The sequence below is a fragment of the Camelus ferus genome, chromosome 26 (assembly GCF_009834535.1).
Source record: "Camelus ferus isolate YT-003-E chromosome 26, BCGSAC_Cfer_1.0, whole genome shotgun sequence".
In the NCBI taxonomy this organism is placed as follows: Eukaryota; Metazoa; Chordata; class Mammalia; order Artiodactyla; family Camelidae; genus Camelus; species Camelus ferus.
The window spans coordinates 14,148,378-14,175,409 of record NC_045721.1 but is presented as its reverse complement, the minus strand read 5'-3'; the positions used below and the strand labels follow the sequence as shown (position 1 = coordinate 14,175,409).

Genomic DNA, 27,032 nt, shown 5'->3' with positions numbered 1-27,032 from the left:
AAGACAGTTGATTTTGAGTGTTTTTCTTTGGCTCTTAATGAGTCAGATATTACCAGTACTGCCCAGCTATTCCTTATTTTTGAGAAATCAGTGCTGTGTTTGAAGTGACTAAAGAATTAGTTTCTAATTATTAAGTTTCTGTGGAATAACTATAGGTGAGAATATTTTCAAAGAAGCTGAGGAACCGCTATGTCAGTAGCGGAGTCTAAGACAGGATGATGTAACAGTATATACAAGGAGCGGGAAAAAGTTTAGTTGCTCAAGTTGAAAAACTTATGAAAATGTTAAGGTGCTTGGTTTGGCAGGGACCCATTTCACTTGTGTCATACATCTTTGTTTTCTTTTTTTTCTAAGCAAGAATTAACATCGGTTATTGTTAGCTGGAGTCTTATACCAGGGCAAAGAACATGTAAAAACATAAACGAACAAAATCGTCATACCTGAAGTGTACATATGCAGATAAGCAGACTGTCCTCCTGTTGCTCCTTTCTAGCCATTCAGGACTCATCCATATCCTCTACTTCTTACCTAAGTATATTTTTTAAAGAACTTTAAAACATGTTTGCATTTTACACTAAGGTTAGTGTGTAATTAAGGTTGCTTTTTAAAAAAGTATTCAACTTTCACACAATAAATGTTTGATCAGGTCACAAGGTACTTTTAATACTAGACTTTAGGGCCTATACATACCAAAAAAAAAAAAAGACATGAAATCTAAACTCTGACAGTAGCCTTACTTTCAGCTGAATAAAAAACAACAGAACGGAGGCTTTCCATGGTAGCAGTTCTTTAATTCAGCATCAACAGAACTCTACGTTGGAGCCAATGTATGGTGTTTTTTTTTCCCCCTCAGTTTGATTAAGCACGTTTATCTGTCAAACAAGACGTATTAAGATAAGTATTACATTCACATCAGAATTGAGTTCCTTACATTGTTAAACCTTCCCTGGAAGATGCAACATAAATCAGTTTGTTTTCCTGAATCTAAATAGTTCTGGCTTTTTCTGAGCAATAAGGAGCTGCTTTAGCATACATCAGAGTTTAAAATCACCTATCAAAAGGCCCCCTTTGGTTTAACTGGTACTCAGAATTGAGTCAACACAAAAGAGGAATAACCCCAACGCATATTTCCCCACCAAGTGTAAACAGAATACTGAATAGTGGCTATGAACAGGAATATCAAAGAACTATGGGCACCGTCACCAGTTTTGTTTTTGCTATCACTCTCCTGTAGTAAGAGATTTAATGACTGCAAATGATTTAAAGTCGTCTTTATTGGCAATGGCCAGGCTACTTCATTTGAACTTTTTGTTGCTAAAGAACAGTTAAAGGGTGTCAGAGTCTGCACTCTTAGTAACCTAGGATTGCATTATGGACAAGCATCCTCTTTACTTACATCCTCTTCTTCTGAAGACAGAAAAAACATCCTATTTCAGAGCCTCTTGCTACACTGAACATCATGCTGGGAGATACTTCGTGTGCATAGTTTATGATCCACAGGAGTTCCTTTGAAACAAGCCTACTCGAAGTCATCCCTTCAGTGATGTCCACTTGATACAAATCAGGACTCTACTGTAAAAGAATAACAAACTCATCATGGCAAAGAGAAAAAGGAGAGTGCATGGTTTGGACCATTAAAAAAGTATAACACAGTTGCTTGTGTTCTGTAACAAAGGTTTTTGTGTTACTAAATTCTAAATCTAGTGGAGGAAAAGACTGCTAGTTTTAAAAATCAAGACTTCTCTAATGTTGGAATGTACTTAATGCTTTTAATAAGTGATGTGATCAAATTGCTGAAGTTTCAATAAACATGAGAGTCTATGAATTTTTACCAAGACAAGGTTAAAAAAAATTCCAGTGGTTCTTTGTAAAAGAGTAACAAATACTTAAGGTGTATAAGGCAGTCTGCCTCCACACGTAAGAGGAAATAAGTCCTCACTGGCTAAGTATGTGGAAAGAAGTGCAGGCTGTTCAAATATTTGGGATGACTTCAGACAGTTGTCTACAGAAGGCTCTTAACCTAGAGATGTATGTTACATGGGAAAATCCACTGTTGAACTGTGTCACTTCAGACGAGATCGGAATTTGTAGTCTGTGAAGGTGGATGGGATGGTCATACTGGAGGATACCTTCATCGTGGTTCACGGTGTAAGCGGATTTGCTTTTAACATTTATGGGGTTTGTATGTATGTGGTATTTTTAAAAAATTCATAAGGGTATCAGAACTATCACTTATACAAGTAAATATCTGACAATATAATAATTGTATACCAAAGTATACAGTGTTAACTCCAGAGTCAGCCCAGTAGGTTTACACGTACTGTTTCAAAATAGGGAAAACTTGCTAGTTGGTAAGATAATAGGGTAACAGCTTTTTCACAGGTTTTCTTGAAACATGAATCACATGATTACTAGCTTAACTTTTTTTTTTTATGAACATGGTTTATAAGACCTTTGTGTTTGACTTTCCTAGTGAAGATAGTTTTCTGTCAAACATATACCAAATTTCCAATTATCTGTTGCTTACAGTGTGCTTGAATTTTGTCTGTTCCTAATTGTCTTCAGGCTCATTTAACTACTAAGGAGTAATTACATCATCCTTTAATCCATCTCTTCTCAAAAGACCTATGTTATGAGCAGGCTGCAGACATGAGTTTTATAGTAGCTCTGGCAGTCTGTTAGGAAAAGTGTATCTTTAAAGCCATTTAGATTGTCAGTGCAAAGGCAATTGCATATAAACAGCTAACAAAGGTGATCAACCTGCCTTTATTATGGAATAACAGGAGGGAGTTTGCAGATAAGCACTTCCTTGAATGTCTCATCATTGTATTTAGATGCAGTTTTTCTTTCTTTGAAAAAAACAATTCTTTCCCTACACAATGGCAAATAGTTAGCTAATACATATGAAGCATTTGTACAATATTATTAAATGAAAAAATTCTTAAATATTGATACCTATATGATAGAATCTCTAAAAACAGGAAAAATCAAAATGTCAGTTTAATGGATTGTCAGGACTCATGCTTCAAGTGTCTTCAAATCTGAGTTATTGAGTATTTAAAGTAAAATGTTTAAGGTGTTTTTAAGGTGCAATTTATAAATACATACAAAATGCAGGTTTATTTGATGCTTTATTCACTCCAGTAAAATGTATCCTGCATATCTAGTGATCAGTGCCATCATCTCCAAAAATTATAATCCCCTAAAATTAAAAACAAAACAAAAAACCCTTTAAAGATTTGTCATTGTATGAAACCAAAAAGGGGACCATTACAATTTAATGAAAAACATTTTATTTTAAAATATGTTTTCAAATCTGATTCTAATGTGTATTGATTTATGTGTTTCAATAATTACATGAAAAAGCTAAAGAGGGGTGGTTAACAGCACTCTAGCAAAGTGAAGAATCAAAAGCCCACTCTTCCCCTAGCTTCTAGTTTGACAGGAGGGGACACCTGTCAGTAAGGACAGCTCTAGTACTGTGCTTTGAGGAAACCTGGCTGCATATAATTTTTAATACATTACATGATGCTGTTGCCCTTAAGACTTCAAGCAGCAGCTACAGGTTCCAACCTGGCACTTCAGGTAATGAAAAATGATGACCAAAAATACTTTAAGATAGAAAGTAAAAATGTATCATACCTTCTGAGATTTCTTGAAGTAGACTCTCAGATCAAAAGCTTTAGCTTAAAAAAAAAATCTGAAAAAGACCACCATCCTATTGTTCAAAGAACTGCACTGAAATGACTTATGAAATGGACCGGGCTGACATTGGTTCTTTCATAAAGTCATTTAATATAAAACTTTGTATTTTTAGCAAGCGTGAATAATTGCAAGGATCTTTTACTCCATTATCCTCTCATCTTCTAGTCTAGTTTGTGTTCAGTTTGTCTAAGTCAGATTTTGAAAACTTTAATACCGTTTTCTCTGATTAAATACCAGTTCCTTAGCTGTGTAGTCTTAAAAGGTAATCTGCTTTAAATTCTCAAAATCAGTACCAAAAAAATGTATACAGCATATTCTAATTGCTAACATTTACAAAACTTGCACTCCATCAAATTAAAAAGAATAAAATAAAACTTTTTTTTAATAGTGCATACAAGGCACAAGAGCTTCTTGGTGTATTTACTGAAGCCGAACATTTTGGCATCAACAAACACACCACTTTAGTTTACCTTAAACTCAGTTTCCAAACAGCAAGCCACTGTTTAGTTCACGCTGAACTAAAATTTCAAAATGTGATTTTTGATGATTTACATAATTTAATCGTAGCCGGTTTTTGAGGACCTATGTAGTTAAACTGTCAAACTTTTGATGAGAGGACACAGAAATAAAACAGGTATCAATGGAGGATTCATCTATTGGTCCATGATGAATTCTTAACAGAAATTCAATATTTTTTCTATGTTCAATAGGAGAAATAACCTAAAAAGAGATTTTCAAAAGCCAAGCCAGCAAAAGAATAACATAAACCAATCTTCAGAATTGGGATTGTAGACTTTCCCCCAATTTTCAGATAATTAAAAGAGATGAAAATACATTTCTGATGTAATGGAAATGCACTCGTTCTGACAAAGATTTTCTAGCCAGCTGAGCTCCAGCTTCAATGATCACACTTCTTTTCCAGCAGGGAACAAAGGCTAGAATTAGATTAAAGTCCGGCAAAAAAATTGATGGTCATCTTCAACTGCAGGCCATTTGAAATCTGTAATAAATTCATAGTTTTTACAGTCCACGCAGTCTGAGGCTGGATTCACACTGGAGGGAGTAAACTAGTCCCATTTACTACCTCCCCCTTCTCACAGGTAACTACTAGGTTTTATGAATAAAGCTGATTATTACAATGTGACTTGAATTCCTTTAAATCTCAGTATCTTAATACTTTCAATTTTATGAACAGAAAATCAGAGGATCAAATGGGCTTTTTATGTAATAAACTGTGCTACCCAAATATTTGGGTGAAAACTGGCCCATGAATTTATTTCAGGTTTTTATGATAGAAGATATTTTTGTCCTTGATTCATCAACCATAACCACTTTTAGTATTTAACAGGAATTTGTGTTAGTTGAAACAAACTGTATACTGGGTTAAAAATGTGTTATGCTTTAAGCAACGGCTTGGAGAGAACTAATCAATTCATATTCTGTATATCCAGCCAGAGGGAAATGGGAAAAACTGGCTAATGGTGCCTTCGTGTGGGAAGCCTCTTCCATCCATTGACAGTATTGATACCTTGGAATGAAACAGAAAAACGTGAAACCATTGTGTTAACAATAAAAACAAAAGCAAACAAACAAACAAAAAAGCAAACAAAGCAAGCCAACTCATTCATTGTTTGTTGCAGTAACATCCTTGTTCAAAATTAAATGTTTTCTATGCTAGAAGGCCCAGTAGATGAGTTCTTCAATACAGAAAAAGACCTCTACATCAGTGCTTCTCAAACTATAATATACACACACAAGACAGGAGGGTCTTGTTAAAATGCAGATTCGAATTCAGTAAGTCTAGGATAAGGTCCAGAATTCCGCCTTTCTATTAAGCTCCAGGTAATACCAATGCTGTGGCTTGGGGCCCCAGTCTGAGGGACAGAGTTCTATGTTGTTAGTTCTCAATTTGTCTGAGACCCATGGGCGTTTAGGAGTGACAAGTGAAATCGGCAGGGGATTTAGGGGAATAATTTAAAATTTCAAGTGCATAGAAGCACTACATTTTAAAAATTTCTGTTGCATAAGAGCAAAGTTTGGGCAGGCTAAATTTAATCTACCCTTCAGCACTACTGTGGGCTTAGGCACAGGATGACTATGTGGCAACTATGATGAACTAAGAAACATTTTATAAAAAGGCCACAGGTCATTTACTAATGTAGTTCAAACAGAGGAGGAGAGACTATGAAGATTTCATTTAGTAATACAGTAAAATTAGGTGTATCAATATCAGATAATATTGTTCAGTATAAAGTGTACTGAATGAAGTACAAGTCTGAGATGTAACGCAGGAAAAACTTTTGAAAGCTATTCTGACTGTCTATTAGCTACCTTAGGAAAATCCAGTTTTTTTAAAGAAGTATTTTCCTATCATTGGTTATGTCAACAGAACGAAAAACATCACATCAGAAAATGACTTTTTTTCTCACATCATGCACCTGATTCATGCTCCATTGGGTTTTTATGACCACTATGGTCATATATTCAAATATAATAAAATCAAGTTTCTGTGAGATTTTTAATTTCATGGTGTTATTTTATCACCTATTTACCAATGGTTTATTTAGAACCTACTCTGTGTCTGGCACTGCAAAGTGGTGAGAATAATGATGAACAAACACAACATTGATCTTGTCAAAATCCTGGGAAATCTACCTGACTTACACATGACGTCACGTTACTACGTCAACTTGTAAAATGTTTAATACAGACAACATCACAAACAATGGTAATTATAACTAATTTAACATACTGAAAAAAAAAATCCTGTGAAACTTTGTATGCTCTCCAGAACTATAATATTTTGCGTGTGGTATTGGCTAGTGATTCACATCTGTACAATCATAGTTACACTTTAAGAATTATTTCCAGAAATTTACATTGTCTCTTTGGTAACCAAATTAAGAACATTAAATTTTCACTATTCCAACCACAGGTATGATCAGTCTGATCTACTATACCATCACGTACAGTTATCCAAAACCAAAACACTTGCCCACTGGTACACGGAGTTACATAGCTATTCTTCAAAACCAAAACCAAACTAAAGCCAGACAGCCATGAAGTACTTCGACACAAATGATTCTGTTTTAGATGCTACTCTCTTGCTAAGTCACAGATCTGCAAGTAGAGAGCGATCTTGGTAAATTTAATATTCAATTCTCTTTATTGTTTCTTGTAACAGTACATAGAGTTGTTTGTTTTGTTAAGATGTTTCTAGCTTTGTTCCAAGGCGGGCTCTTTACTGTAGCTTTTTATTGACTATAGACGTATAAAAAGATTTGGTTATAAGAAAAATGATTTGGAAGTACAGGTTTAAGAAAATTATGTGTTAAAGAAAATGATTTGGAACTCCTATCACTTTAAAGGTGACACATGTTCTGGGGTCTTACTGTGACCGAAAATAGGGTGGCAGAGATCTGTGCTAACAAGATGTAATCATCTTGTAATTAGACCCAGTGAGATTCAGCTAACGGAGGGTCAAGGATATGACCACCGTACATCCTGAAGGACAGAAACAACCAAAAATAAAAATCGTACATGATTCTATGAATTAACAAGATAAACTGTCATATAAAGTTCAATATTTTGCATCCTTGCTATTTAATGCCTTACTATAAAAATGAATTTTGTTCATCACCTTATTTTTTATAATTTATCAGCTTAACCTAAATGCTAGCTGATACTGAAGCTGAATCCATGTCCAGAGGTCAGCTAAGACACCTCTTATTTGAGCCACTCAAAAATAACTGTTTTTGGAAATTATTTGCTCTAAGAGAACTAGAAAACTACTAAAAATATAAAACAACAATACAGGAAAGGTTTTTCTTACTTTCATAAAGTCTGAGTGAATTTTATTAGAAGAGTTAGGTCTCATTCTCCATGGTCAGTGCAGGATTGCTCATACCTTCAAGAAAGAACGTAAGTTAGCAATTTGTTGTTGCTAGGGAGAGATTGTTTTTTCATCTATGAATTCCGCCCAGTATTCTTCCAAAGGTGTCTTGTACATAGTATGGGTGTTAATAAGAAGGTTACACAGAAACACACACACACACAATACAGTTGGCCACAACCAGTGTCACAAAAAAGCTTTTTAGAAATAGAGACACACACGTGAGGAAGTAGGGGTATGAACAAAATACTGTAAGACACACTGAACCCAGCACTTCTCACATCACCTAAGGTACCACGTTCTCATTCTTCATCTACCTGCCTCAGTCGGGTCAAACTGATCTTTGAGCCCTTTCTCATCTCACCATTCTCATATTCCTCTTCCTTCTTCTGCACCATCCTTTAAACTTCAATTTCTCAACTCATCTATCAAAGTAACGGAAAATTCATCTAACATGCCCCCAAATTAAAAGCACATAGAAACCAGAAAATCACTTCTATGTTAATGTAGAACCATAAGGTGAAATATGAATCTCTTCTGAGAGGAAGAAGAGGGTTTTGTCTTTCTACCACCCAAATATACATCACTTCTTTGTCTCTAAGGAAACTGAAGGGTTCAAGAGGCAAGTAGGTGTCATCAGCTTTTATTTAGATAATACCTAGTACTTCCCATAGACTAAAAAATGGAATGGCACATCTGAAGGTGGAGAGACAGACACCAAATTATGAACACCCTCAATGGTGGGCTCTTCAGAGGACATATACACCCATTAAGTGGAGATTTTCTGGCTAACAGTGCCTTAATCATGGGTGTATAGTTTTCCACTCAAGGGACCACACATGTATACACACTCCAGCATGTATGATCACACGCTTTGTTTAATCCTTACCAACCCTGAGAAATAAGCAGTATTTTAAAGAAGAGGAAACTAAGTCCAAAAAGAGGTGAATGAACAATTACCACACGCTGATTAGGTGCTCAAACTGGGATTTGATTATCATATCTGTCTGACTTCAAAGACTTGCTTGTTCTTTGCCAATTAACTATACTGACCCAAGTAATCAAAAGATTAAAATCGACACCAATAACAAGAGAACTGTGAGTGGGATATGAAGAAATAACAGGCAGACAAAGTTACGGCAACCATGCAATCCCTTTACTTTGACATTTTGAAACTGGATAGAAATCTTAGAGTAAAAGAACTACATAACTTGAGATCCTTTTCAGCAGATACTTTTCAACCTTTTGTGGGCGTTAACTGCATTTTTTTCCAATTTAAAAGAATGTTACATTCTGAGTTTATTTCTATCATTGTATTTAATATGCAGTAGTAAAGATGTGGTTCTCTAAACTGGAAAAAAAAGCAACGTAGATCTCTTTCACAAAGTGATTTTCTATGGCTTACAGACATGAATCAGAGTACCTCACAAATAGTCCTTTGAAGATAATTCTACACTTATAACGGCAGTCTGACTCCAAAACAAGAATTCCACAAGTAATAGAATGAAGAATTTCCACCACTTTTACCTTCTAAAAATAAACTATATCCAAGGCGTGCAACAAGTTTCCTTACCAGTTTTGCCTTTTCCCGGGTTTGTGCTGATCTCGCTCCAAGACTGAGAATCAGTAAGAAGGTGGCTCTGGGACTCTCTCAATGGCTTGGCAGGAAATTGATGGTTTTCAGAACTGAAAAATCATCATCATCATCATCATTACATTAACTCTTGATAGTATTAAGGTGAGTGTTTCTCAAAGGATGGACCTCAAACCACTTGTGGTGCAAGATAATTGCAGGAGTTACCCCAGAGAATTTGGGGAAAACCGGAACAAGGCAGTAAACCTCACTGACTCACAGTGAGTTAAGTCTCTCCTCAGTTCTCTTTTCTTTCTTCCGATTGCAATACGATGACAGTTGCTAACTTTGGCAAATCTCCATTTTTAACACAGAGAATAGGCCTGAGCCTTAGACTTGGGCAGGTAACGGAATCTAGTCAGAACCTAACAATATTTTATTGCCAATTTTATTTTCTTAAGGTATATTCTATGGCAAACCATACTATAGTTTCTCACTTATGACAGTGATATAAAGTTTGGTTTAAAGAGAAATTTAAGTACCAATTTAAATAAATATATTAAAGAAAAATATTAATTTCACAAGTGGCACGTGGATATGGGAAAAAACATAAGAAGGTGATGGTGGAAAGGTAAGTTTGAGAAAAAACTGGCATAGCGTTTCTAAAGTAGCCTAACTGGTCTCGCACAAAGAATTCTCTGTCTTTCTCTCTAAAGCTGAAACAGTGAATTTGAACATTATCTTGCAGAAATGTTGAAAACACGTGACATTCTCAGGTCTTAAAAATCTGATATTTAATTTGGGAAGTAAAGAGTTTAAAAGAAAGAATTTAAGTTTTAAAATTTAAGTAGATGTGCCACATACTGACCTATTGGATAATATGAAAAATATACAATGATTAAAATAACATTTCACTTGATTAAAAAAATTATTTCCATAGAAAGTATTAGTGTACTTTTTACAACACCCTAACATAGTAACGATAATAATGTTCCAAAGAAAAAAACTACTTAAAATCCTTCTGACAGTAATTTCACATATATTTTTAAAGGATACGCCTATGCTCCTTAATAATTACCGCATTATCTAAAATTTGAGAATATTTCAATTTTGTGCAGCTTTAACAACCCTCATTAAAATTTTGGAGGAAAATCTTGAAAAAGAAAAGCTCCTATTCATATGAAAAACTGCTTTTATTCTGATTCTGATTATTCCTCAAGAAAGGGACCACAGACCAGGTGCGGAAAGCCCAGTCCTGGTTCAGGGACTCCTGACATTGGTTACTGCTAACAGCACTCTAACAAATGGCAAGGATCCATTCATTCAACAAGAGTCATTGAGGACGTATGACAACAATGAGCAATGTCTTTGATCTCGCGGAAATTTTGCTGTGATTGAGGAAGAGTAATAAAAAATAAGTCAGGTGATAATAAGAGCGATGTCAATCATAAAAGACAGTATAAAGGGAAGGGAGAGGCAGGTTACTATTACTCGAAGGGTTTTAAAGATGGCCGCTATTGTGAAGTTACACCTGAGCAGAAAGTGAGTGACGAGAAGGCACAGACCATTCCGGCACCTGGAGGAAGGACCTTCAGGAAGGGGAACTGGCAGGTACAAAGGCACTAACTAATAAGGAACATGCTTGGTGTATCTGAGGAGCAGCAAGATTATGTGTCCAAGAACTGTGAGTGATGGGAACGTGGTAAGGGATGACATCAGAGAGGTGCTCGGCGCCAGATCTGTCAGGACAAGGTAAGGACATTCATTAGCTTTCATGCTGAGAAGGATGGGAAACCAGTGGAAGGTTCTGAGCAGGAGAGTGGAACTACCTGATATACGTTTTAAAAGAATCACTCTGACTTTTTAATGGAGAATGGACTGGAGTTGGGAAAACATGGAGTCAGAAAGATCGGTAACGAAGGTACTGAAATACTCTATGTGAAAAATGACGGCTTCAACCAGGAAAGCACCAGGGAGGTGATAAGAAAGTATTCAGATAATAGATATATTTTGAGGGAACAACTATTTGTCTATCTATCCTAAATTTGATGATTTGCAAATGGAATGTTACACAGGGTCACTGAAAGGAGGGTATCTAGGGTGACTTCAAAGTTTCTGGCCCGAGCCCCTGGGAGAATGGAGATCACGACCCCGACTTATGAAAGAAGGGAGGAGAATCAGGTTTCAGGTGTGGGCGATGGTATAAGATGGCTGGGAATCAAGAGATCTGCTTGGCACTTGTTCAGTCAGCAATGACTTTAAGACATGTAGGTGGTAACGTTAAGTTGACAAATACACAGCTCTGGAGTACGGAGAGAAGACCAGCACTATCCACAGCAAATTTATACGAGCAAATCGGGGGAACTGTAGAATTCTGTAGAAGAGAATTTAGCCGTCAAAATCCAATCTCAACATTAAAAGGAAAGGGAAGAGAAGCCCAGAGAGGGTACTTGAACTATTCAAGATCACCTAGCCAGGTAACAGTGCCAGAAAGGATTTCTCCAACACCCATGGTACACTTAGCAGGAGAAACACTATCTCTAAAACCCAAACAGTGTTAAACCACAAAAACCACTTAACAAGGATAAAAAAAAATATTGAAAACTGCTGTTAAATGTTATAAAAGCATGAAGACATATTCTAAATAATTTATTAAACTAGATTTTTCTGCACTGAGGTTTTAAAAAAAACAGGATTTAGCTCTTGAATTTTCAAGCCAAAATTTATAGGGCAAGACCCAGTAAGACTCTGGTGGCCTTGAATGTCCCTGTGGCACAGATCAGAACGGCCTCCTCATTAACTGGAAAGGCCTAATCTGTACACAGCTCACTCTGGGGATGAGGTGGCAAATAGATTTCATCTTGCGACAATTTTAAATGATTCTGGAATGGCTACCAGGGTCACTGCCTTCTGAAGGATTCTGGTGTCATGTCAGGCTCCACGGGAGAAAGGCTGTGATCAGTGAGAAATGGGAACTGGACAGGAGGAGTGTAAGCAAAGGTGCCGTGCACAAGGTGTTCCTAAAAGGAAAATCTGTAAAATTTAAGATTATGATCATGCTTTTGCTATTGGCTTTCATTTAAAAATGAGAGGTATGGTCCTATTCCAAAATACAAAAATCTGTCTTAAAGATGTAAAACATAAGTTTTAAAGTTATAAACTTCATATAAAGCATTTTTAAAGTTTTGGTGGTTTTGCCTTTTGCCAGTTAGTAGCAAAGTGAGAATCAAATTTCAGGTCTTCCTCAAATGCTTGATAGACTGAAGCCAAGAGACTTAACGTGGAGGACGGTGTCTCCAGATAATGAATTCCCCAGACTCCTTCTCTCCACAGAAGTGGCTCAGATCATGCTTAGAGATCTTGAAAGAGTCCACCAGGAACACGGTGCACACTGCTAACAGGACTATCAAGCAGGTGGCTGGGATTCCATTTGATCTTCTAAGGCCTGATCCAGGGAAGTTTTTCTGATCTCTTTCTAACAGTTCCCACGGAGAGGAGAGACCTGGAGGGTCAGAGGGAAAGTCTACCTGGCTGCTCACTTGATCATAAGGAGACTAACTTGGGCTTACAATTTTTTTCTTTTAAGCACTACATTTAGAAAATCATACTATATTTCAATAAACCAAAGTGTATAGAGAATTAGCACCTGTTTACTGACCACCCAGATGACTACTAGAATTGTACGATTGTAACTAAAGCCCTCTAGGGACCCCTCCCCAGTCACACTTTCCTCCCTCCTCCATCCCAAGTGGAAACCAGTTGTAGTAAATTATCTTAAGTTCTTAAAATTTTTTTTCAAAGGAACATATAATCATAGGACTCGAGGATAAAATATATTATTTGAAAGTAAAATAGAAAAAAAAACAAAAAAAAACGGGATTACTTTTTGGATGTTGAATTCAATCCTGCAGGAGTAGATGGTTGTTCGGGATCCTGGTTAACAAGGCAAGTTGGAAAGGAGCAGCCATCACCTAGACTGTAATTAAAATAAACACAATTGCGCAGTAAAAAAGATGACGTCTGTGAGTAGAACATAATTATATTATGGACAAAATGTGTGCATCAGACATTGCCTTCAATACAGCATGTTTATGGGGATGTGATGATGTGACGAACTGATTTCCATATGGATATAACAGTGAATCATAATATAATACTTTTTAAAAATAGGAGTTCTTATGCAGAATTAGAGATCTTTTGTTGGATGACTTGCATTAGTCTAAAGGCTGAATACTTTCACAACAAAGTACCTTGAAAAAACGGGGAGCAACCAGTACCTCTTCTCATCACCAAAAACCTGTCGCATATTTTTACCGAAACCCAAGCTGAATCCGTTCTTATCTGTTCCGTGTCGAAAGACTGGACTTCTAAATGCCTCTACAAGAGATGGGAGAGCAATCACATAAGTAAAGAGCACATCAATCAGTAACCCCTAGAGTCAGAAATGACCAGGTTGAATGAGGAAACTCTGAAAACCAATGGCTGGCTTCCCCTGACTACTTATGTGCCTACCAATAGCCCTGCAGTGAAGATGGTCTATTCTGCTAAAACAAATAGAAAATATGACTAGATCTACTTTAATTTTTAAGTTACCCTTTTATTCTTGCAGCAGCACACATGCATTGAAGAAAATCAGAAAATGCCAACAAGCAAATAAATGAAAACTTTACATCTGTTAGATCTTTATTAGATAGGTGGCTGGCTGGCTGGCTAGAAATAGATACAAATATATGGATTTTTTAACCAAAGTGAGACTACAACCTTTTTTCAGTTAATAAATTCCATTTTCCAGTTTCATTAAAATTTTATCTCATCCAATCGTAAATGTTTTTTCTAGCTGATTAAAAATGTACTTTAAAGTCTCTGTCCAAGTCAGGATCCAGTGCAGAACCATACGCTGTATTCAGTTATGCCCACTTTGCTTATGGAAGCTGAGGTTCAGAGGGGCTGTGGGACTTGCCCAAAATCACACAAAAAATAAACAACAGCAGTGGAACTTGAACAAGGTCATCAATGTTCTATTAATGTGGTATATTATCACTGATTGATCTTTGTATCTTAAACCACTCTCGCATTCCTGGGATAAATCCTAGTTGATCATGGTATATAATCCTCTTAATATGTTACTAGATTTAGTTTACAGATGTTACTGAGGGTTTTTGCACATATATTTATAAAGGATTTTGGTCTGTAGCCTTCTTGTGGTATCTCTGACTTTGGTCAGACAATATTAGGGCAATGCTGGCCTCATAGAATGAGTTAGGAAATTTCCCTCTCTCCTAATTTTTGGCAGAGTTTAAGAAAAATTGGTGTTAATTCTACTTAAATGTTTGGTAGACTCACCAGTGAAACCATCTTGTCTTGGGCGTTTCTTTGTTGGTAGGTTTTAAATTAGTGATTCAATCTCCTTACTTGTTACAGGTCTATTTAAGGTTTTTATTCCTTCTTGAGTCAAACTGGTAGTTTGCGTGTTCCTAAGAATGTGTCCATTTCACCTAGGTGACCTAATTTTTTGATGTACAATTGTTCACGGAATTCTCTTACAATCATTTTCCATTTCTGCAAAGCTGGGAGTCACGATTTCTGATTTTCATGATTGAAGTCCTCTTTTTTTCTTTCTCACTATAGGCTTGTCAAATTTGTTGATATTTTCAATGAACTAACTGATTTCGTTGATCTTCTGTTTTTTTAAATTCTCTATTCCCATTATCTCCTGTCTAATTTTTATTATTTTCCACCTTTTCCTAGCTTTGGGTTTACTTTGCTCTCCTTTTTGTAGTTCCTTAAGGTGTAAAGTTACTGACTTGAGGAATTCCTGCTTTACCGTCAGCATTTATGGCTGTACATTGCCTGCAAAGCACTGCTTTTGCTGCACCCCATCTCTGTAGGGCTTCTGGAATTCGGTTTTCTCTGCCTGAGATGGTCTGTCTCTTTCCATGACTGATTGCTTAGATTAAATACTTTTCATTTTAGTGAGCTCTTGCCTGACCACTCTGCCCCAGCAGGTTCCCTTCACCACCTCTAGCCCTTGATTCACACTTTAGCATCTTGTTTCCTTCAAAGCACTTTGCATTTTCTAGTCACTTTCATGTTTGGCTACTGACTTTCCGTGTCCGTCTCTGGACTGTTTCAACCTTGCTCACCACTGTATATACACAATGTTTCACACACAATGGACAGTCAAAAAATAAATGGAATGAGTGAATTTGTATTTGTCCCACAAGACAATACGGGAAATAAGAGTGATTTTTACAGTTTCAGGACAGGTTAGCATTTACTCATATAGCAACTTCTGATGAATGCCTAGTTTTGTATTTAAAGTTCTGTTAACTACAAGAATTGGATACTCACCTAATGTAGATTTATTTTTGCTGACTAGCCAACAATGATAGCCAAACAGAGAAGACAAGCTGACAGAAAACATAGCTGCAGCAAAGAATAAAAACATAATATGGAACTTGGCTTGAGTATCAGGTAGGCCATTCTATAAAGAAAGGAAGAAAATAAAATGTTTTGTCAAAGGGATGAGTATTTCCCTATGTTTATAAATAAGATTTTTGTTTGTTTAAATTTTTCCTTAAATTTAGATCTGGAGAAAGATACATGGCGTTATGTTAAAACTTTGAGAAAAAAATACATCTTCAGATTCAAATAAATGTTTACTATAACATGAGTATATATATATATGGAAAAGATTAAAATTTGGACTATTTCGTTTGTTTTGTACCACCAAATTCATAGAAAAACTATGGTAATATGTGTATAAACTTTATCAGTAGGAAGCAAGATAAAAGGAAGCTACAGAATATAGTTTTGAATTAACTTTCTGAAAATGTTTTGTTAACATATTCCAGATTGACTGACGTTTAAACAGTTTTATTATAATGCCAGAAAATGAAGGTGAACTGGCACAAGTTAACTACTATTCTCATTGATGCTTTACATCACTACAAACAAACAAGAATCAACTACAAGAACACATACAACACACCCACAATAAGGCTTTAAGCGATTTTAAATAATGTTTTCACTGCAAAGGTCAACACCCGTGTATAACACCTATCTAACATAAACCTTACAACACCTTTTGGATGAAAACAGCCATCCTGGAGCAAAACCAGATTGCCTCTCACTGTGCATATGTCCAAGGAGATCTGCCCTCCCTCCTGCATGGCAGGCTTGGGGACACTGAGTGAAGCACCTGAGCTGCTAGGAGGGGTCCCCTGCTGAGGCTGCTCCAGTGACCTGTACTATCTGCCAGACTGACCCAGGTCACAAGCTCTCACTGACGGCTTTGACAGCAGAGTCCTCACACTGAAAACCAATCATTCCTCCACACACACCTTTGTGGTTTGGATATGAAACCATCCTCAGGAATGAGGAGCAGTGAGGCATATGCTCTCGGACAGTCATCAGGGGTCATTCTTCTCGCTGGACACGGAAGTGTTCTTGAACGCGAGGAGCATGGTCATTCGCCCTTGTATTCCTAGCGCTTAGCGATGTAACCCACACATAGTAGGCACTCAATAAATCTCTGGTACTGAATGTGGCTCGAATCTCACGTCAATGATCCAGCAATTCAGAAAGTCTTACCATAAATGAAGGATCATTTAATGCATGTAATAAAGCAATTCTGGCAGGGGATAACTTTTTTTTTTTTTAAACTATTGTTTGATGTTCATGAGGAGTTAAGTCTCTTTGGGTATTTAAAAACCACAATTAGAATTTCATTTTGCTTACATTTAAAATATACAGTGCAGAAAAGAAAATGAGCTGCCTAAAGCATATACCTAATAACAATTCAGGACATCATAGACATAACAGTTTGATAATCTTTTTACACATAAAGAAATACTTCTGTTTTTAAATACTGGAAAAAAAAAACTTCTTATATAGTCAATTCTCGTTATTCGCAGTGGTGATGTTCTACAAAGTTGCCATGAACACCGAATCTGTGAACCCTGAACCACCTCTTCCAGGGAAAATACAGGGTTAGATTCCTGCAAACCTCTGGTTACAACATTTTTGTCAAATGATCAATATGTAACCTTGTTCTATGCATGCTTCTGCTTATAATCACCTTATTAATACCTTATTTAACATATATTAAATAACATAAAACTCACAGCCAACAGCATCATAACTTAATGCCTGAAGGAAGCTTATCTAAACACACGTATTTTCTCCAGGAGGCACATCACAGCCTCTTCTTTTGCTCAGAAACACTAGACAGCACTTCAGTGCTACGCTTGCGGACCTTTTAAACAATGAAATCACCAACAAAAAAAGCACAAAAATGCAAAAGACATGGCACTAAATACACTGAAAAGCACACTTATTTACAGTATGCGAGTTCAAACAGGAAGGCAGCAGGTCATCTTGTTTGATCTCGACTAGAAATGTGCACATGGGTGACTCAAGTTTTTCCTACTCTGTGTATGTCTGCAAATGACCACAAAAGCTATGCTGAGTATTTACTTTGAGGTTACAAATAAACGTGAGCAAGTAGGTGAATTCACAAACACGGAATCTGCGAATAATGAGGACTGATTATATAAAAATTAGCTCTGTCTATAACATTAGTGCCTAAATTAATTCACTACTGAAAATCTATATATGTATTTTTGTATACCAAAAAAAGTCACCAAGGTAATGACTTACGGTCCAAAATTTGATAAAATACTGTAAATCTGTAGCAGCAATAAAAACGCAGTACAGCAGAGAATAAGCCAAGAAAAGGAGGAAAAATTTATAATTTGAAAATCCAACACAATTGTTCACCCTGTTAACAAAACAAAAAACAACATTTTCAATGAGTTTTGCATTGTCGCCCTAGGTATACACAGGTTCAACCTTAACACAAGTATTTGGTCTCCTATCATTTAAAATTTATTGGTGTTTCTTTAAGCATAACTCATAAGATTTCTTTACACATACAAACATTTAAAGACATTCATTTCACTAGAAAGGAATTTCTGTGTTCAGCTTTTTAAAATTTGATATGTAATTCTGCTTCAAACAATCATGAACCCTGTAACTGTATTTCCTGCCCAATTATTCAAATAAGCACATGCCTTAAGCCTAGATCTTGTGAGAAATCTACTAATATCAAGCAGATAAGGGGAATTTTCTAAGTTCTTCTCTATGTTACCTTTGGGTTTGATTCCTAACTACGATTAAGTAATTTAAAAATCTTTCAGGCTTTCCCAAATTAGATGAAGTCTCTTCACAAGCCACTTGCCGTTAGGGCACCACTGAAGCAACCAGATGATCAAAGTACATTAAATGGGAGGTTTAAGAAAAGAAACAGGACTGGGAGCCAGGCAGCCAGGTCATCATGCACATTTGATGCTAACTAACTATGAGGCCCTAATAAAGTGCGACAGTCTCTAAGAACTTCATTTTCCTTCTCTGTCAAAAAAAGCACTGTGAGATCTTTTCTGAGCACCAGCTTTATGTGCTATGATTCCAAATATGGAGATTTATAATTCTCCGTTTTTACTCTGAAGTCATTATATTTGGAGATGGGGGTGGGGACGGTAAGAATTCCAACTACTTTATTAATAAACATAAATACAAATACCACTTGTACTTTATAGTCATTTTTCTATCAAAGCTTTTAATTTTTTCCCTTTTTCATAAAGACAAGGGAATTCCTGGACGATCTTGTACAAACATGACACAAGACCTAGATGGAAGGTTAACTCTGTTAACTGGTATAACATACCCATTGCATCGAACATACATGTTTCCTCTCCTCAAATACCTTTGTTTCTGCTCTAATGTGGGTAAGGTAACCTCGCTCTCTATTGACTTTCTCAATGTTTACAGTGGAACTATGCTGATATGAAAAATGTTTACTCAACTGCACCTAAGGTTAACAATACTGTATTGTGCACTCAAAATTTTAAGAGAACAGAGTTCATGGTAAGTGTTCCTGCAATAAAAAAAATTTTTAATTAAAAAATTAAAAATTAAACATTTACTGGGCTTATGAAAATACTAGAAATTTGGGGGGAAAATGAAAAATGTTTATATCTTCCTCCCTCAAAAGATACAAGGTAAAGGGAACAGCATTAGATTTAGTCATGCTGGAACTTAAGGGTATTTTGTATGGCAAATGAATTCATAAAGAGGGCAAAAATTGTGCGTGCACCTTGTATGAGCACAGTCAGATCTGCAGCTCTAGAAGATTCCAGTACGAGTGCAAACCAGTTACTGAGATTGCCTCTTAGGATATCTGAAGGAAGTAACGGCAAGAAAGAATACTGCAGACAGTTCCATACAAGCCTCATCTAATTGTGTTCTGTTACAAAAGGACAGGGGACATTCCCTTCACTTACTTGTACTGGTTTCAGGAGGAGAGAATGGACAGACAAAGGCTGAGAGCATTAAGACTGGACCATGTGGATGAAGACAATGACCCTTTTGAGGACTAGGGGAACATGAGAATAGGAAAGACTGTTTCTCTTCCAAGAGGAATGTAAGAAGCAGCTTTTGTATCAGATGACAAATAGCATTTTTATAGAAAGCAAAATGATTTTGAATATAGATTTTTACAACATCTAATTTAGCCTACTTTAACTTCTACTTAGGGGCATGGTGTAATTTGTCAGAGAAAGTCAGTAAATAATGACCAAGTATTTTAGAGTTCGATATGTACTTCATACTTGAGGAAATACAGTAATAATACATATTTTTAATAATACTTTACTTTCTTAAAAACAGGCAGCTTTATTAGAAAAACTTCAAGTGAAGCACTGTGTATAATTTATGTGTACATTTTGGTGTAATTTCTGGGAAGTATTTCAGAATTTCTGTGTTTATACACATGCAAAAAAGAAACGCATTTGCTCTGAGCAAATATGAGAAAATAACTTTTACATTGTAAACCAACTGGTGTTAAAATTATTTCATGGAAACTCTCCTGAATAAAGAAAGGTTCTTCTGAGTTAACTAAACAAATATCACAAACTAAATCTGAAAGGACCTCCTAGGTCAGCAAAGGCAAGATATCATTCATAAAACGATTTAAAAAGATCAATGATTCAACTTATTATGTTATAAAGGAAAGAACTTAAGCATAGGGCCATACTCACCATGGGCAATGATGATCCATCTTCAAAATACATCTAAAAAAAAAAACCACACACACAAAACTCAACATCCCACAAAACTGTAATCCCCATACATTATAAAAAGGAAATATAAAACAGTTACTTCAAAAGAGTGGTGGCAAGTAAAATATTGCAAGATTATTTACTTATCTAAAAACTGAGTAATAGCACAAGTCCTCATCTAAAACAAACCCTGTGGCCAATTATATATGATACAATAATAGGACTTTAAATTCAACATACACAAGCTTTAAGGTGCAAATAAAATAACTCGTTTTCTAAAAACAATGCAGTATGTTAATATATAACTATCTTATGCTAAAGAAAGTGCAAAATGTCAACGTATTTACAGAAAGTCTGGATAAAACTTTTCTGTTAATGTCCAGTCTTAAGCCAAGTAGTACTGTCCTTGGACCTTTAATTATATAACACCAGACTGTCATGAAGCTGATCATCTTTATAAAGATGGAACTCAGTTACATAAGGATTTGTTAACTAGAACTAGCCAAGTCTGAGTTGCTAAAAATCATGCACTTCATTCATGTCCAAATGAATCGGGGGGAAAAGGGACAATTCATCATGGTCCTCAGCCACACTCAGAAAAGGAAATTAACACATTATATAAAAAGAGCACCAGCATGTAGACATTTTAGAAGTAAAAGGTGTTCTTACTTATCACAGACGGAACAGTGATGGCAGCGGTCTGGTTTTATGAGTTGGCATCTGTCACAATAGCGGATTGCTACGAACAAAAAGCTCCACTTAGCCTCAGATTTTACAGTGAGTTGAATATACAATGATATGGCTTTTAATCATCTATCCAAATTTAAATTCTAACAAGCATAATGAATTTAAATTTGGTAAAAAAGTGACATATTTGACTCTGAGTAAATACAAAAACGGAACAACTCGCCTACAGCCTCAGTTCTCTGAAAAGGTTTCCCAAGAAAAGAAAATCTTTTGGGCAAAACTGTTCGAAGGCACTCTCGAGTATACGGATACTTCATAAAGTAGTCCTAGTAAGGCTCACGAAGGATGCTACCATGTCCACGTCTATCAAAGTACACAGAGGGTCTCTCTCAAATCAATGTATCCCCTGTGCCTGCCAGGATAATTAGGTGAGAATACAAGCACATTTTAGCAGCTTTTACGAGAAACACAATTTAGAAATTTGTGGGTAAACTCAATCAGTTGCCTAAACTGGGAAAGAGCTCACATCTTGTCTGCTGGGTGAGATACAAGATCAGAAGCGAGTAGTGGAAGAAGTACTTCCAGTAGAGAATTCTGATTCTTGGGACCAAAGTCCTGCTCCTTTCTTCTCTAATCAAAGACAACGGCCAGCTGTGTCTTATGGATGACTGATGCCGAGATGCTCATTCAGTACACAGGCGCCTGACAGGATGCACTCAGTTTACCAAAACTACAGGAAAGTAGTTAAGTGAGCAGTCCAGTAGGACCACAGAAAAACCAAACTAATGAATTTAAAATTTGGAAAAAAAAATGCTGGTGAGCAATTGCCAAGGTTATATTAGCTAACATTAGAATGACCGAAAAAGGAAACGTCCACTATAAACTAAGAATAAAATTTGCTTCTTGCTTTTTTTTTTTTTTAATAAGACAACAATGGCCAAGATGAGTTGTTTTCATTGCTGAAATAAGTTCTTAATCGTCCCCTTATGACTTTCTTTTCCAGGAATTCCGGAGATGAGTGGCACGGGCTGCTCATCTCCTGAAGGCACAGGTCTCCCAGGTGCACCCCAAGGGAAGCTATGAGGTACCACTGGCTCCTGGGGAGTAATCAGAGCGTGAGGCCGTGCCATCCAGAAGGAATACACTGTGAGCCCTGTGAGTACCCGTAAATTCTCTAGAAGCTACGTTAAAAGAAGTAAAAAGAATCAGGGGAAATTAATTTTAATGATATATTTTACTTTACCTAATATGTTCAAAATATTATTTCAATATATAATTAATATACAAATATTAGTGACATATTTTACTTTTTTCTCCATACCAAGTCTTTGAAACCTGTCATGTGTTTTACACTTATAGTCGCATTTTAAGTCGTCAGTAGTCACAAAGGACTAGTGGTTACCATAATGGGTACATGGGTCTAAAGTCACAGAATCTCCAGGTGAATTTTGGTGGTCCATATGTTCAATTTGCAAGACATCTCTTTAATTAGATACTTACTAAGTTACCTAAAAAATTTGACCCAAGTGACATTTATTAAGTTGCCTTTATTTAAAAATTACCATACATTTTAAAGATATTGTATCCATACCTGAATTAAGTTTTGTATAATTTATATAATAACTTTTAAATTCATGTAAAATTATCAATGTTATGTTCATTATAGATACTGCTCTTTTAAATTAAATTAAAAAGAACAGGAAGGTCTACAATTAAACCTTTAAAACTGAATACAACCACACATCAAGATTTCAGCTGTTCCAACACCTTCACTGAGCACAACCAGGAAGGTAAAATAAGAAGCAAAGCCAGTTCTGAGTTGGCTGAGATGTCTGTGCCAGAGCACTATTCAAGCTTCCATTCTGTTTTATGGAGCTGACTGAATAATGATCCAGGTCATAACACAATGTGTTTCAGTGAGTGTTTGATCGTTTCCAGTATAAATACGCTTTCTAACAGTCACCAAAACCTGTCCCGCCAAAAACTCTTTGCCATCTACCTCCAGACATGGTCCTGGTGTAGATGGGAAGGTCCTTGGCTGCTCGCCTGAGAACTTCCTGATGGGCTTCTCCTCTGGGCTCTCTCTCCAGCAGTTCTTTCTCTGCGTAAGACAGATGGAACTGTGGAAGAAATTTAAATTTTAATCAGTGTTCTCAAAGAAATGATAACATATTGATCCACTATGCCCACAAAAAGGTGTTTATAAAATATTAATGGTATATGACATATATATTCAGAGAGGTAATAAGAGTTTGAAATCAGAGCAAGTCTGTTAAATCTCATGGATCATTAGTTTATAAATCTAACAAAAGAAATAATCATACCTACTTTCTCAGATATTTGTGAAAATCAAGAGAAATACAGCATGTACAAGTGCTTTCTAAACTGTAGAGTTCTATCCAAATATTAGTTACATTAATAGATGAAATGGCAAAATAAATTCGGCTCAATGGATGCATTTTTCAATTGGCTATAATTAGAAACAAGAATAGAAAGACATCAAGCGTGTGTTCTCGTCGAAGTGAGTTTTGACTTAGAGATAATCATTCCATGAGTTCACTGGGACTTAAAAGGACTAGTCATTAACTTTACTTCCTGTCCTGCCAATTTGGCCCATCCAATTAAAAAAAATACTTATTTGAGAAAAACAAAAATCTGGGCTCCTCAACTTGATAATCATAAAAAACGGTTTTAAAAGTCTGTTTGAAACTCCTATAAGTGTGTTTAAGGAGGCATGTACAGCATCCTTTTTTGAAATATAAAAGACTAAATACAACCCAATGTCCATGAAAAGGATAATGTATAGATAGGTAGGAGTATGATGTATCTAAATAACTGAATCCTATACGGCACCTCACAGTGAATGAAATACAGTTGTGCACAACAGACTCTCAACGTATTGATACATGTATAAGTAAAATACACTTTAAACTGTATTATTGTTTACAGATACATATATATGATAAATTTATAAAGAAAAACAAGGAAATGATTAATACAAAACTCAGGATAGCTATACTGAGAAATGCAGGGAAATACAACATGGGAGAACACAGAAGACACCGAAAACATAAATAATGTTTCTATTTGGCCGAGTGATTGTTTAGGTGTTTTCATTTTATTAGCTTTTAAAAAATGACCTAAGTATGTCAATGAAGGAAAGAAAAACAATTTGGCTGAAAACAAGGTCATGATATTTGAGTCTAAATCTTTATCTTCAGAGAAATAAAAATTAAAAATCTGTTTAGAGGTTGACAATTCTGCTGAGGTTATTTTAAAAACAGAAACAAATCTCCAGCTTTCAAATGTAAGTAATTTTTGTTACCATAATATTCCCTAATGCATGATGTTTTAATTTGAAAATTTCAGACCCATTAAAGTAAAGTAAATAAAAAGAAATTTTCTCTAAGTAGACATTTTACATAATATGAATTATTCTAAATCAGCATATCAAATTTACATGCATTCAACTAGTAGATATGTTGCAGTTAGGCTCCCTAAGAGTTTCTGAAAGATACTTGAGTAAATGTATTGTCCACATTAAGTGTTCCTCCTATTAAAAGTTCACAGCATTTGCTCACTATTAATTAATTTCATAGTGTTTCAGTTATACTTCAACCAAGTCTTCTTTTTATTAGAGAATGATATTAGAAATCAAGATCTGGGATCAAGTGTAGTCTTCAGATTAAAGGAGAGTATAATTTTTAAAAGATGTACAAATTGGAAAAAACTAAAATTTAGTAACAAACAGGAAACAAAATTAAAACATATAAATTTTTTGCCTATTAAGCTGGCAACAGTTTTCTTAGTAACAACATGCAGTGCCAGGGTTCTGATGAAAGCAGTGGCCTTGGGAACTGCTACAGTCCTTTTGGGAAGCAATCTGGCAAATGACTTACATTTTCTTCATCTAGTAATTCTACCTCTGTGAATTTATAAGGAAATAACTCAAAATAAAGGTAAAGCTCCATATACAAACATGTTAACAACATTATTTATAATATGAAAAGCTGCGATCAGTCTAAAATCCCAGTGTTTTGATAAGAACATTATGCTGTTATTTTAAATGATTTAATAAACCAATGAAGAACTATTACATGAAAAAAAAAAAAAGAACATGTGCACTCTGAGTACAACTAGGAAAAACAGAAATTCAGAATGTAAACTGGCTGAATTAGAGTGGGGAGATTTCTTTTCTTTTTCTTTTTGCCTACTCTTCATTTTCAAAATATAATTTAGTATGGTTGTTATTACTTTCATATTGGGAGAAAACTTCATGAATTGAAAAATTATATTCTCTCAATGGTGACAAGAAAATATTAACATTATTTTCTTATATTATCTATCCTTCTACTTATTTAGTCCTGTTTTTCAAGGATTTTAAGCACCTAAGAGCACCTAGCTGTCAGAATAGTCCAGGACCCTCATTTTAAAAATGCAGGGTCTCTGGCTGCTGATCAGTTAGGAGATTAGCCCAAGAGTTTGCACTTTATTAATGGAATAACCCCAGATTTTTAACCAGCAAGCAAGGGCTTCTTCTTTCATGACAATGGTCTCCAAACTCTCTTGATCATGTACCCCATCAATAAAAAATAGTTTGAGACTGCACTGCCAATATATGCATATTTATTTATACATGTACTCTTACTAGCTAATATATTATGGACTTTATATACGAAACTTCTGAAAAAGGAAAAACATAAAAGAATAACATATAAATAGAAGTTTTGCTATTTTTTTTCTCCATGTTCCAGTTGATGTCCTGGGCACACTGTGTGGTGTCTACTCTTCATAGCAGAGCATGGAGCAGTGACAAGAGTGCAGCCTCGACCTAATGAAACTTACAAGCTTCTGCACAGCAAAGGAAACCAGAAGTAAAACAAGAAGAAAACCTACAGAATGGGAGAAAATTTTTGCAAGTGAAACCGACAAAGGTTTGATTTCCAGAATATATAAGCAGCTCATATGACTCAATAAGAAAAAAATAAACAACCCAATCCAAAAATGGGCAGAAGACCTAAACAAGCAATTCTCCAAGGAAGACATACAAATGATCAAAAAGCACATGAAAAAAATGCTCAATATCACTAATTATCAGAGAAATGCAAATCAAAACTACAATGAAGTATCACCTCACACCAGTCAGAATGGCCATGATTCAAAAATCCACAAATGACAAATGCTGGAGAGGCTGTGGAGAAAGGGGAACCCTCCTACACTGCTGGTGGGAATGCAGTTTGGTGCAGCCACTATGGAAAACAGTGTGGAGATTCCTCAAAAGACTAGGAATAGACTTACCATATGACCCAGGAATCCCACTCCTGGGCTTGTATCCACAAGGAAATCTACTTCAGGATGACACCCGCACCCCAATGTTCATAGCAGCACTATTTACAATAGCCAAAACATGGAAACAGCCTAAATGTCCATCAACAGGTGACTGGATAAAGAAGATGTGGTGTATTTATACAATGGAATACTACTCAGCCATAAAAACCGACAACATAATGCCATTTGCAGCAACATGGATGCTCCTGGAGAAGGTCATTCTAAGTGAAGTAAGCCAGAAAGAGAAAGAAAAATACCATATGAGATCGCTCATATGTGGAATCTAAAAAACAAAAACAAAAACAAACAAACAAAAACAAAGCGTAAATACAGGACAGAAATAGACTCACAGACAGAGAATACAGACTTGTGGTTACCAGGGGGGTGGAGGGTGGGAAGGGATAGACTGGGATTTCAAAATTGTAGAATAGATAAACAAGATTACACTGTATAGCACAGGGAAATATACACAAAATGTTATGATAACTCACAGAGAAAAAAATGTGACAAGTGAGTGTGTATACGTCCATGAATGACTGAAAAATTGTGCTGAACACTGGAATTTGACACAACATTGTAAAATGATTATAAATCAATAAAAAATGTTAAAAAAAAAAAAAGAGTGCAGCCTCGATGGTCAAAAGGATTTCGGTTTGAAAGTCAGCTCTGTCACATACAAGCACTCGATGCCTTAGGATAATGGGCTCACGTTCAAGCCTACTGCTCC

General features: G+C 35.8%; 1 protein-coding gene across 3 annotated transcripts in view; it reads right to left on the bottom strand.

Annotated features, from left to right (window-relative positions):
- Positions 1 to 770: 770 nt before the first annotated feature.
- ZDHHC2 (zinc finger DHHC-type palmitoyltransferase 2) overlaps positions 771 to 27,032 on the bottom strand; it is a 57,277-nt gene continuing 31,015 nt past the window's right edge. Inside the window, exons 4-14 of one of the 3 annotated variants that reach the window (XR_004315424.1) lie at positions 22,977 to 23,097; positions 20,960 to 21,029; positions 20,270 to 20,302; positions 17,832 to 17,952; positions 15,522 to 15,654; positions 13,421 to 13,547; positions 13,054 to 13,146; positions 9,171 to 9,283; positions 7,538 to 7,612; positions 3,109 to 5,233; positions 771 to 1,572 (exon numbers count right to left, since the gene is read on the bottom strand). Coding sequence is in view for 2 of the 3 variants with exons in the window: in XM_032468663.1 (XP_032324554.1) it covers positions 7,572 to 7,612; positions 9,171 to 9,283; positions 13,054 to 13,146; positions 13,421 to 13,547; positions 15,522 to 15,654; positions 17,832 to 17,952; positions 20,270 to 20,302; positions 20,960 to 21,029; positions 22,977 to 23,097 (852 nt within the window). In the remaining variant the exon portion in view is untranslated. Of the gene's footprint in view, positions 5,234 to 7,537; positions 7,613 to 9,170; positions 9,284 to 13,053; positions 13,147 to 13,420; positions 13,548 to 15,521; positions 15,655 to 17,831; positions 17,953 to 20,269; positions 20,303 to 20,959; positions 21,030 to 22,976; positions 23,098 to 27,032 lie in introns of all 3 variants that reach the window. The other 2 variants (XM_032468663.1, XM_032468661.1) reach the window with 2 other exon arrangements.